At 44.3% G+C, this 13,411-nt stretch overlaps 1 protein-coding gene across 2 annotated transcripts in view; it reads left to right on the forward strand.

The window, feature by feature from the left end:
- The window catches only part of TMEM181 (transmembrane protein 181), a 211,671-nt gene that overhangs the window by 102,697 nt on the left and 95,563 nt on the right, over positions 1–13,411 (forward strand). For both annotated transcript variants that reach the window (XM_063443394.1, XM_063443395.1), the window contains exons 3-4: positions 862–917; positions 8,422–8,503. In XM_063443394.1, the coding sequence (XP_063299464.1) occupies positions 862–917; positions 8,422–8,503 (138 nt within the window). The remainder of the gene's footprint in view (positions 1–861; positions 918–8,421; positions 8,504–13,411) is intronic.

A 13,411-nucleotide genomic window follows, 5' to 3' on the forward strand; every position in this document is an offset into this window, starting at 1 on the left:
GTTGTGAACTGAGGCTGGCGGGAAAGCCGCAAGGAATGACGGGACCGGAAGCGCGCTGTAGAGGACACGGAAGTTGTGCTGACGAGAGGGAGGCGAGCAGGCCAGAACTTCCAGACGGCGACGATAGGTAAGTTTGGAGTTTATCCATTCAACAGTTAACTCACACTTAATGTGGTGTTTGGTATACATATAGGATGTTTCCTATAAAAATATATAATATGTATAGGGACACATACATATTTTTTTTTTTTTTTTTGGTTCAATTTTTGTTTTGGACTATTACCTATGTTATTAAAGGGTTACAGTTGTATTATTCCCTTGAGTGTACCTTTAAATGAATACTGAACTGTATTCAGGGATTTGGGTTCTAAAGGCAGTGTGCATCAATCTATAGAGGATGTGGAAATAAGACAAATGGTAGGGGAGAAAGGGCAACACAAATTACGAGCATAACCCGCTATCATATAGTACATTGAAAGATAACATGAAAATGGTTAGTTCGTATTAGGGATGTTCAGTAGATCAATATAGTGGATTTGAAATAACTTCTAGAAAAAAAATCAAAACTTAAAATGCTGCATAGTTTAGACAGTGGAATTGTAGTACAGTAATGTTTGTTGCAAATTTTAAAGTTATTTTCAGTTATGGTAGAATTCAAGAATTGTTATCTGCACAATTTGTTTCTCTGTATGTCTTACACATTACAATTATATTAACTCTGTAGTTCCACCTGAACATTTTTAGTTTTGCATCTTCCATTCAAATAATGGATAGGAATTTGAAAATCCACTTTAAAAATTGGGGGTCAATGTTTGCCTGCTGTTTCTCTTTAAATATGTATTCTTCTGTAACCCATTGTAGGACCAAATGTTATTGAGGCTGTACCTTACAGACCAGAAAAATTTAACCTTTCTAAGGTAAGATAAATTCTGCTTAAATCCTTTAATTTTAAAATTCCATGTTCTTCAAAGCAACACAACACCATCACTAAAATTCGAATAATGTTGTGTTTATATTTAAATTGTTTTGACTAGGTTAAATTTGTCGCTGAGCTTGATTCCTTGTACATGGTAGGTCAGGGTCTGGGGCTAGTTGAGGTGTCGAGCGTTCACAGGCATTCTCTCCAAATTGCAGTGTTACAGATATTCCCCCAATTACATAAAATGAGAATAAAAACAGAAAATGGTGCTCTCTGTTTTGTTGGTGTAAAAGCAAAATAAAAGGAGGTATCCTCATATAAGGAGAGCAAAACAATTTGTATTTTGCACAACCCTGTGTAGTGTAGGTGGTGTTCTTCCTACTAAGGAGGTAAAAGTTGTGGCTCCTCTGGATTAAATCTTCAGGGATAAAGTCAGAAATGTTTGGGTAAGGTTAAAAAAAACTAGTTTTATTTAAAACAAAGATTAAAAAAAAAACAATGAAAACACATGCGTTTCATCCAAAGAGGCTTTTTTCAAAGTGTTGCATACATGACCGCAGATAAGAACCATTCGGCACATCTATTCTGCCCAATTTTCTAAATACTCTCATTAGTCCCTTGCCTTATTCTATAGCTAGGATAGCCTCATGCCTATCCCATGCATGCTTAAACTGCTGCACTTCAACCGGAAGGCTATTCCATGCATCCAGTACCCTCTTAGTAAAGTAATACTTTCTGATTTTTAATTATTTGCCCCTCTAATTTAAGACTGTCCTCTTGTTGTGGTAGTTTTTCTTCTTTTAAAGGACCACTATAGTGCCAGGAAAACATACTCGTTTTCCTGGCACTATAGTGCCCTGAGGGTGCCCCCACCCTCAGGGACCCACTCCCGCCGGGCTCTGGGGGGAGGAAGGGGTTAAACTTACCTCTGTCTCCAGCGCCGGGCGGGGAGCTTTCCTCCTCCTCTCCTTCTTCCTTGCGACGTCATCGGCTGAATGCGCATGCGCGGCAGGAGCCGCGCTCGCATTCAGCCGGTCGCATAGGAAAGCATTTACAATGCTTTCCTATGGACGCTTGCGTGCTCTCACTGTGATTTTCACAGTGAGAAGCACGCAAGCGCCTCTAGCGGCTGTCAATGAGACAGCCACTAGAGGTTTTGGAGGCTGGATTAACCCTCAGTATAAACATAGCAGTTTCTCTGAAATACGTCCAAGATGCATTATCTTGCACTTATCCACATTAAATGTCAGTTGCCACAACTCTGACCATTTTTCTAGTTTACCTAAATCATTTTCCATTTGGCTTATCCCTCCTGGAACATCAACCCTGTTACATATCTTAGTATCATCCGCAAAAAGACACACCTTACCATCAAGACCTTCTGCAATATCACTAATAAAAATATTAAAGAGAATGGGTCCAAGTACAGATCCCTGAGGTACCCCACTGGTGACAAGCCCAAGCTTCGAATATACTCCATTGACTACAACCCTCTGTTGCCTGTCACTCAGCCACTGCCTTACCCATTCAACAATATTGGAATCCAAAGTCAAAGATTGTAGTTTGTTGATAAGCCTTCTATGTGCAACAGTGTCAAAAGCCTTACTGAAATCGAGGTAAGCAATGTCTACTGCACCACCCTGATCTATAATTTTAGTTACCCAATCAAAAAAATCAATAAGATTAGTTTGGCATGATCTCCCTGAAGTAAACCCATGTTAAGATAGGTTTTATTCTGTAATCCATGAACCAGTTTAGTAGCCCTCTCTGAACTCTCTCTAAAGTATCAATATCCTTCTGGAGATACGGTCTCCAGTACTGCATACAATACTCCAAGTGAGATCTCACTGTTATGGATGTAAATTAGTGATAGTAAAATGTCTATTTACAAGACCTAAGAGCCATCAACGATGCAACCGTTCTGGACACCCCTATTGTACCTTGCCCTCATACTCTCCTGTCAGGAGTCCCACCTACGGCAAAGTATTTTACAGTGGTGGATTTGGCCAATGCCTTCTTCAGTGTTCCCCTACTCCCTTCCTGTCAATATCTGTTTGCATTCACCCATGACTGTCAGCAATACACATGGACTGTTATGCCGCAAGGGGCAAATAATTCACCAAGTCAGTTTGCTAAAGCTATGGCTTCCATTCTGGACTCATGGCAAAAGACTCACACTGATGTGGTTCTCCTACAATATGTGGACGACCTCCTCCTCTGTGCTGAAGACCTTCCCACGGCTGAACGTACCTCAGAAGATCTACTTTGCTACCTTGCTGAACAAGGATGTAAGGCCTCCAAGAAGAAGCTGCAATGGTGCCGGCCCTCCGTGGTCTTCTTGGGACATTGTCTCTCCTGTGGCACCCGTCACCTCACCTGGGTGTGGGGTATCTTAGCGATCTGCCCACCCACAGGCCTCAAACCCCTTCATGCCTTCCTGGGCCTCATCTCTTACTGCAGGGCCTGGATTCCAGAGGCCTCCACCCTGATGCAGCCACTCTACGATGCCCTAAAGACAGAACCATTTTCTCTATCCCCTGAAGCCTTGTGCAGCTTCTTTGCAACGTGCCATCTCCGCTGTCCCCGCCCTGGGCCTTCCCGATTTTTATAGGAAAGTTATTCATGTCTGAAAGGTTGGGTCATGCCTCTGGAGTCCTCACTCAGTCCTATGGCTCCCACCAACGACCTATTGGCTACTACTCATGCCAACTAGAGCCTGTGGCAAGAGGGGGGGCCCCTCCTGTCTTTGAGCAGTCTTTGCTGCACAGGCCCTAATTGACGAGACAAGTGATTTGATCCTTGGGCATAAACTCTCCATTCTTGCACCCCATGACATTGCCGCCACCCTCAATCAGGTCCAGCCCAAGCATCTCTAAGCTGCTTGCCATCTCCGCTTACAATGCTCCCTTCTGCTGCCAGATAATGTATCCTTGCAGAGATGCTACTCCCTCAACCCGGCCACTCTTCTGCTACTTCACGGGGGGGAATTCCCTACTACTAGTACAGCCTCGACCTAGACCCATACTCCATTATTCGCATGGAGGTGTTGCAAGCCCCCTGTCCCCCATGATGTCCAGCCTTTCCCCCATTGACATTGTGGTTCAGAAACACCCCAGGACCCGAACCCCATTCTGAAGAACTGTTCCCGCTGGGGAAGGTACGCCTTACCATAACTGATCTGTTCTGTGACCTGAACGGCAATTGCCTAGCCACAATCCTCCTGCCTATGGAGATAGGCCATTGGGGTGTGGCTGTCCCTCACATTTATTTTTCTGCAAGTCCCCACATATATCATGGAAAGAACTTGGCCCATTGGCTAAATCATGGAGCACCGCAGACTAAACCCAGCTTTCTGAAGAGGGTGTCACCAAGGAAACTGTGAACTGCAAAGCAACTGGCTACCCAACATTCCACACAGAAATATGCACTGACGCCCCTCCCAAAGACCAGGACCAGGATCCAGATGCACCTCATGATTGCTTCGAACAAATGAAAATGGAAACCACGCATCTCCCAACGGTGCATGAAACTGCCCTGCTAGAACCTGACCTCACCCGGTTTGTGGATGGCTCCAGATATGCTGATGAACAAGGAAGACATAACACCAGATTTGCTGTCACTACAGTGGATACAGTGCTCCAAGCATCCCCACTTCCCTCATCCATGTCAGCTCAAGAAGCTGAACTACAAGCTCTCACCATAGCATGCAGGATCGCTGAGGGAAAGCGTGCCAATATCTACACTGACTCAAGATATGCACTAGGCGTAGCACATGACTTCGGACTAATCTGGAAGACAAGGGGATTCCTCACAGCAACTGGCACACCAGTCAAGCACAGCATGGCTATCAAGGAGCTGATGGACGCCCTACTTCTCCCTGAAGAGGTGGCCATACTAAAGGTAAAGGCTCACGGAAGACTGAACTCGGAGGAAGCGCAGGGCAACTATATAGCTGATGAAGCTGCCAAGTAGGCTGCGTATGTGCCAAGGGAAGTGGACAGAGAGTGTCCCCTGAAGAAATTCCCATACCCGTACTCACCATGCTGACCTTACCTACAGACGTCAAGCAGCTGCTGATCCTGAAGAAAGACAAAGCTGGAAACCGAAAGGTGCAACCCTTAAGATGGGCTGTACTCCAACAATCTCAAGTTCTGTTTACCCAGAATAGAGGGGACCTAAAGATATAAGGAAGGTGAGAGGAGAAAGTTAAACAGTGCGGCGTGTCCGCAAATCAGTCCCGCTCAGCCCTTGCCAGTTCGCGGTATGTTGTCATCAGGAGTGAGAGGGCAAAAGGTGTTAGAGCGGCAGATGCGAGTCGAGGACCCCCTCCAGCCCCAGGCCCACATATAGGGTGGCATCGCCTGACCACTGACTCGATGACTCCGTGAGTTCGAGGCATTCACATCGGGTGCAGATGGAGCCGGTGACCTGTCGCCGCCAGCGGCGGGCATTCCTTCTGCAGGGTGGTCGATGCTGCGGAGGCAGTTTCCTCCTGGCCCCCAGCCTGGGCGGGCTGCGTGCTTGCGTGGTTAGCTTGGGGATAGTCGCTGTGCCCGGAGTGGGGTTCCCCGCTGCTTTTTTGCAGTCTGGCTGCCCTTTCGGTGGTACCTTCCTCTGTACTCCGTGGGTTCGGTTCGGTCCGTTCTTATCTGGGTGGGGTGGCTGATTTGTTGTTGGTGCTTGCAGCTTTGTTACCAGCCTGTGCCAGAATCGGGCAAAAGCTGCATCTAAACGCTGCAGTATGTCGCTGTGATCCTCCATCTCTTGTAGGTGTTTCAGCTCGTAAGGTGTACTCGCCGCCGCCATTTTGGGTACGCCATGTGCTCGGCTGCCCTGATGTTGCGGTTCTTCGACTTGTATGGTTGGCTTATGATTGCCTTCCAGTCGCTTAGTGTGGACCAAGATGACCCCCATCGGTCCAGAGGGGCGGGGGGGGGGGTAGGAGGTGACCCTTTCAAGGTTTCCATGTCCAGGTCAGTCAGCCTGGGGAGCGGCCGTCTCCCCGCTGCCCGATCTCCGGTAGGCCTCAAGGCATGTTGTCGGGTCCCCGGGGTGGTACAGGCTTGATTTCAGTATCGTTTCATAGCCCTGGGTGTCCCCTTCATGCTAGGTTCTCTCCAGGGTGCGATTCTGCCGATTTATTGAGGGGATTATCCCCGAAAAGGGCATATTGTAGTGGGAGCTGAGGTTCAGCACAGCCACTCTGCTTGGATGCTAGGCTCCGCCCCCCCTACCTACAAGATATTTATCAGTCACCCGAGTGGATAGACTCCCGACGTATGACTGTCAACCTCTTAAACACCACATTAAGACTTTTAAGGACATGGTGGCCATAGTAAACCCAACATTCGAAGATACTATGGCCGTAGAGACGGGTTTCTCAGATACTAACCTATGGCTTGAATGGATGAGATATAATGCTAACAAACATAACAAAACTAACTGCTATGTATGTAGAGGACCCCGACCCCATCTAGGCATTGTACCCCTTTCACCCCTGACGAAGACACATGTTTTTTAAGCCTCTATGCCTATTATAAAACTAATTGGTCAGCGTGTGAGTCATGGAAGAAGGAATATCCTATGATCACCAAGAATGTTAAGCCAGCCGAGGGCATTACTGTATATCCAGGAAACTACACCTGCTACGGTATTTACAATGGGATAGGCAGATTTCTGAGTCATTTCACTCATGGATATTGTGCTACATATAGAACAGTCCCACTTGCCTTGTTACAGAAACACGTTCGGTCTTTGGGGGACATATATTGGCTGTGTGGGGATATGATATGCAGCTTAGGGCAAGGTTGGAAGAAGTATGGTGGGGGTAATGTACCCTAGCCAAGGTTATTATGCCCATATACATAATATCTGACCATCACCAAGGTACTCCTTACACGCCACATTCATATTTTTGAATCAAAAGGCGTGCCCCTGTAAAGGGCAGTTTGGACCCCCATGTATATATAGATACCATAGGGGTGCCAAGGGGGGGTACCGAACGAATTCAAGGCAAGAGACGAAGTTGCAGCAGGGTTCGAATCTATTCTCCCAATAATCGCTGCCAATAAGAATTAGAATTGGATTAATTATATCTGTTATAATCAACAGTGATTTGTTAATTACACTAGAGATGCCCTTCAAGGACTAGCTGAGCAATTACAAGCTACTTCCCAGATGACCTTCCAGAATAGGATGGCCTTATATATGATTCTGGCAGAAAAAGGGGGAGTATCTAAAATACTACCTGACACCATGACATGTTGTACCTGCATCCCAGATAACACAGGCCCTGATGGCAAGGGAACCTCTGGCAATAGAGAAGCTAGATAATCTCTCTGAAGAGTTGAAACGAATTTCTGGGGTCACAGATCCATGGGAAAGATGGTTTGGATGGATGAATGGTTGGCAGAAAGTTTTGGCCCAGATAGGCGTGGCTGTCTTGATAATGTTGGTTATCCTTGCTCTCATTGTCTGTTGCGTGCTACCTTGTATTAAAAAGTGCCTACAGAAGACTGCAGATCAGACCACCCCGACTTTCATTCACCAAGACATAGATGACGAAGACTATGACCGACCTCATTCTCCGTTGCAGTCCCTTCACACGAATCACAAAGCTACTTCTTTTGAGGGGTAGTAGAGATAGCGTCTGTCTTTACGGGGAAAGTCTGTAGCGAGGGGGGTAGTGGATAAGCCACTGCCGTCTTTTATGCGCAGGCTCTTAGGGACAGATTTAGATATTCAGTAGCTTTTGTAGAGTGTTAGTAAATAGCCATTTTAAGTGAAATGTCTATTTACTGTGTATACCTGTGTTCAATAGTTACTCAAAATGTCTGCTAGAGTACCCCCTCCCACTGACCAACTACCTCATGTAACAAGATGGCGTCTACATCCTGAGTAAAATCCCGGGATGATGGTGACCTCACGCCTCGTAGGATGTTCATTAGATAAGACACTTAACACCTAACCAATTGAAGATGTATTCTTTCTGTTATCTAAATTTTTGCATATGATGTATTTTTGCCTTTATAAGGGGCTTGCCGTCCCCCACCCCCCTGATTTAAGCATTCCAAAGTTTATTAGTAGCATTATTCCATTGTCTGACTACCTTTTAGGTAGTGTTACAGAACATTAGGTCCTGTCCTGTTTTAATAGCCTGCACAATTAAGAATGAGAAGGTACTATAAAGCTGTGAAGTAGATTATGACATTGGTGTGACATAAATTGCCTGTTCTGAAAATGGAATTGAAGAAACCATAGCTTAATGCATTTTAGAGAAACATTTACTTGCCTCTATGAGCATGTTTCTGAACTATTTTAAGAATATTTGTCTTACACTAGCAAGCCCCAGAGTGAGTGGCATGTTGAATTAAAAGTTAAGTAAATTTGATTGAAATATTTATTCATCCACTATGCATGTAATATATCGTATACCCTAGTTGTTGCCAAACTTGTGTTCTTGCTAACCATTGATGAATTCCTTTATTAATATTTATTTTAAGGTTTATTTGACTTCACCAGTCCTATCTACCTACAACCAACAGCTGTGGCTAACCTGTCGCCTTGAAGTTAACAAGCCGGTTGGTAAGTGTTGATATGCCTTTTCATTGTTGTAAATAATCTCTATGTATTAAAAGCCATAAGCATTTTCTTGTGGATGAACTTTTGGCTCCAGTTCAAAATGAAACTCTATGTTGTGAAATATACTCCTTAGCCTCAATAATGGAATATTTAAAGGGATACTGTATTGCCAGGAATACAAAGCCTTTATTTACCTGATCCCAGTGCCAATGTCCCTTGGTGCTGGGTCGAAGCTCCTCCCCTCCTCCGTCCCACGACGAGCGAGGTCTAATGCACATGCCACTGAGAGACGATTTAGAGCTGCAATGTAAACTTGCAGTTCTCTGGAACTGCAATGTTTAACATTGCAGCACTGGGTGCAAAAGGGACACGGCAAACAGACCACAGCTGAAGTGGTCTTGGTGCCTAGTGTCCCTTTAAAAATCAATGGACTATCTAACTTTATAATGTTCTCCTAGTCCACAGTTGTGAGAGACATTCAATGCGAATTGCAAATGATGACCCCCTTCAGGCCATAATAAAAATAAAAAAATATTGTAGCTATTTCCAATTATGCCACAAAAGGGAAAATTCTTTCTTGATTCCAAAATGCAATGATATTTCTCCTTGTATCAACAACTTGTTTACATACATGTAAATTATATCCTTGAATATTCTGTTTATGCAAAAAAGCATCCAAGCTTTTTTTTTTTTTTTTTTTTAAACAGAGGAAAGCTTGCTAGTGCTGGTGGAAGGCTGTCTGAAGTACCCCAAAACAGTCTTTCTTATATGGAAAAAGGAAGATATTCATTACATAAAAAATTTGATATGGAGGGGAAAAAAACGGAAGAATTGCATTTAGTGTCTGGAGCTATAAACTAGCTTCAATTGCTGCACCTGGGCAGTACAATCCCTGCTTGAGGATATAGACTTTAGGTCTTGAATCGAGAGGGTGTGATCCAATTATATAAGAAAAACAGAAACACTAAAAATTGTGTAGTAAAGAGCTCGACAAATCCCAGGTGCCATGGCGACTAGGAATTTTGTCCTGGTGCCTGGGTGTTTGTCATCCCGTTCAGCCCCAGAGGTGACTGGATGAGGAAGAGCAGAGGTAGATGGCCAGCTAAGGGAGAAAAGAGGCGGTGAGGGAGCTATAATCTTCTTGCTCTGCTACTCTGCGCATAATGAGCACGGCATCCCTAAACTGCGTGCAAGGGAGCAGAGCAAGAAGACCATGAAGATGATCAGAGCAGCACCATTGGACCCCAGGGCAAGACTCCACTTCAGTTCTTCCAAAGGTTGGGAGGGTGAACTTTTATTTAAAATGAAACAAATAATATGTGAGGGTGTGAGAAAATGTATGTGAGCATTGCAGTATCAGTGTGTCTCACTGTGGGAAATCAGTTAGTTAGTGTTTAGGTCACCGGCACCCATCCAATCACTTGGGAAGCACTGCACCAATCAGAATCTCCTCATAGAGATGTACTAGACTAGCACATCTAGGGGCCATATGATTGACTGTCACTAGAGGTTACTAGGCAGAAATGTAAACACTGTCTTTTCTTTGAAAAGGCAGTGTTTAGATTGAAAAGCATGCAGGACCACTGTAGGCACCCAGACCACTTCAGCTCAATGAAGTGGTCTGGTTGCCAGGTCCCTCTAGTTTTAACCCTGCAGCTGTAAACATAGCAGTTTCAGAGAAAATAGGGTTAATCCAGCCTCTAGTGGCGGTCTCCCTGACAGCCACTAGAGGCCGCTTTTGCGATTCTCAATGTGAAAATCAGTGAGAAGACACTGGACGTTCATAGGAAAGCAATGAGTAACGCTTTCCTGTGGGCTGTTTGAATGCGTGCACGGCTCTTGGCGCACATTTGGCGCTGACGGCGGGAGGAGGAGAGGTCACCGGTGCTGGATTAAGGTAAGTGGCTGAAGGGGTTTTAAGCATGAAGGTGGCCGACGGGAGGAGCCTGGAGGCGACAAATGTTAATTTGTGAGTGTGTGTGTGTGTGTGTACTTGTAGGAGATTTAGCACTCTTCCTGTATATTATAGGTGCAATCTTCCAAAGCAACCCCCCAATCACCTTCGCAAAGTAAAAAAGAATCATTGAGCTGCAACATTAAGGCACTGTATGGAATAAATCTTCATTTGATTAACTCCATCATTCTTTTTTACTGTTGGTGTGTGTGTGTCTCTTTCAGTGTGTATGTATGTGTCTCAGTCAGTGTGTGTGCCTCTCAGTGTGTGTTTGTGTCTAGGTACTTGGCCCCTTCGATCGCGTTAGAAAGGCGTTTATACTCCCCTTTTTTCACATCCAGTGCCAGTTTTGCTGAGGCTGGTCCCGCCTCCATGGCTGAGATGATCGATCTTTATGATTTAAGCTAAGCCAATGGTTTCCCATAGGGAAGCATTTGGAGGATATTGCGCATCTGCAGCAAAACACAGCACTGTGCCAATCAGCATCTCCTCATAGAGATGCATTAAATTAATGCATCTCTATGAGGAACATTCAGCGCCTCCATGCAGAGGTTGGAGACCCTGAACTTGAGTGCTGCACATTATGCAGCTCTGATATGTTTCTAGTGGCCGTTTAACCTCCCTGACGGTAATCCCGAGCGTGGCTCGGGATTAAATTTCAGTACCAAAAGCGGTAACCCCGAGCCATGCTCTGGATTACACTGTGTCACTTACCTTGTCCCTACGAGCCCCTGGTGTAAAAAAAAAATAAAAAAATACATTGTAATAACAATGTACAGCTTTAACATTAAAATATACTGACGACATCAGACCGCCAGGGAGGTTAGTGATCTCAGATCACTTCCTCCCAGCACTTGTGAATGGATATCCACACTGTAGTAGAGCAGCCTGCAGCTGCTGTTGCAGCTCCTGTCCTTGACCTGTGCCTGGTCCCCAGTGGAACCCAGGGAAGCCACACACACTGCTAAATATACAAAGAAATGCACAATAACCCTCCCCTCATACAAATAATACGAACAGCACCCAAACATACACACAATCCGCAGAAACGTAACCTGTTAACAATCCACATATATGCACACAGTCCCACATGCAGTCTCTGACATGCAATACCCCAAACAGCCCCCACACTTACACACACTACCAAAGACACAACGTGACATATCCACCCACACACACAATTCCACAAGCAGCCCCCATACACTGCCCAAATTCATATGTATCATACACGATACCACAAACTACTCATGAACATACACATTATAATGGCTCATTTACGCACAAATATTCAACGATACAAAGCAATTACAGTATAAATAACACAAGCAGAATACGGCAGCATACACACCTCAATTTAAAAAAATAGGACCGGCACGCTACGGGACATCAAAATCCTATATCGGCACAGTGCTGCTAAAAGGTTGCCTACCCCTGACCTAGTTGTTTGTCTCCTTTTTTTAATCCTAATGATAACAGAAATCACCTAAATGTCCCTAATCAAAAATGTATATACCCATGAATGTTTGGCCTTGTAACAGACACACACAGGTTAAAATTGCAATTAAAGGTTAATTTCCCCACACCTGTGGCTTTTTAAAGTTGTGTCTGTGTATAAATAGTCAATGAGTTTGTTGGCTCTCACATTGATGCACTGAGCAGGCTAGATACTGTGCCATGGGGCGCAGAAAGGAACTGTCAAAAGACCTGCGTAACAATGTAATGGAGCTTTATAAAAATGGAAAAGGCTATAAAGAGAGATCCAAAGCCTTGAAAATGCCAGTCAGTACTGTTTAATCACTTATTAAGAAGTGGAAAGTTCTGGGATCTTTGATACCATGCCAATAAAGATTTCAGCCACAACTACCAGAAGAATTGTTCTGGTCACAAAGAAAAATCCACAGGTAACCTCAGGAGAAATACAGGCTTCTCTGGAAAAAGACTGCGTGGTTGTTTAAAGGAGCACAATACGACAATACTTGAACAAAAATGAGCTGCATGGTCGAGTTTCCAGAAAGAAGCCTTTACTGCGCCAATGCCACAAAAAAGCCTGATTACAATATGCCTAACGATCCTTTGACACTCCTCACAGCTTACGGCACGCTATAATTTGAAGTGACAAGATAAAAATAGACCTTTTATGGTCACAACCATAAGCACTATGTTTGGAGAGGGGTCAACAATGCCTACAGTGAAAAGAACACCATCCCCACTGTAACGCATGGTGGTGCCTCACTGATTATTTTTTTTCGGGGTGTGTGAGCTCTAAAGGCACAGGTAATCCTGTGAAAATTGATGGCAAGATGAATGCAGCATGTTATCAGAAAATACTGGTAGACAATTTGCATTGTTCTGTGCGAAGGCTGTGCATGGGACGCTTTTAGACTTTCCAGCATGACAAAGACCCTAAGCACAAGGCCAAGTTGACCCTCCAGTGGTTACAGCAGAAAAACGGAAAAGTTCTGGAGTGGCCATCAGTCTCCTGACCTAAAGATCATCGAGCCACTCTGGGGAGATCTCAAACGTGCAGTTGCCATGTTTTATGATTGATTGACAGTTAAATATGAGTCCCATAGGAAATAAAAGAAACGTGTTTTTTGCCTGCTCACTCATGTTTTCTTTAAAAATGGTACATATATTACCAATTCTCCAAGGGTATGCAAACTTTTGAGCACAACTGTATATAGATTGTAATCCTTACCAATGTATATATTAAAAATGAGAAAATATAGTGCACGCTGTATATTAAAATAACAGGGAATGTACTCAATTTGCTCAATCCAAATGCATAGTTGGTATATCTGACTTTAAACTATATTAGGGTTTCTGTTTCACATATATATCTGCATCACACCCACTATCCTCAAGTGGGGGTTGTACCGCCCAGACACAGCAATTGAAACTAGTTTATAGCTCCAAACGCTGTCAAATCTTGTTGATCTACTACACGTTTGTCCTCT

The sequence above is a fragment of the Pelobates fuscus genome, chromosome 2 (assembly GCF_036172605.1).
Source record: "Pelobates fuscus isolate aPelFus1 chromosome 2, aPelFus1.pri, whole genome shotgun sequence".
Classification (NCBI taxonomy): Eukaryota; Metazoa; Chordata; class Amphibia; order Anura; family Pelobatidae; genus Pelobates; species Pelobates fuscus.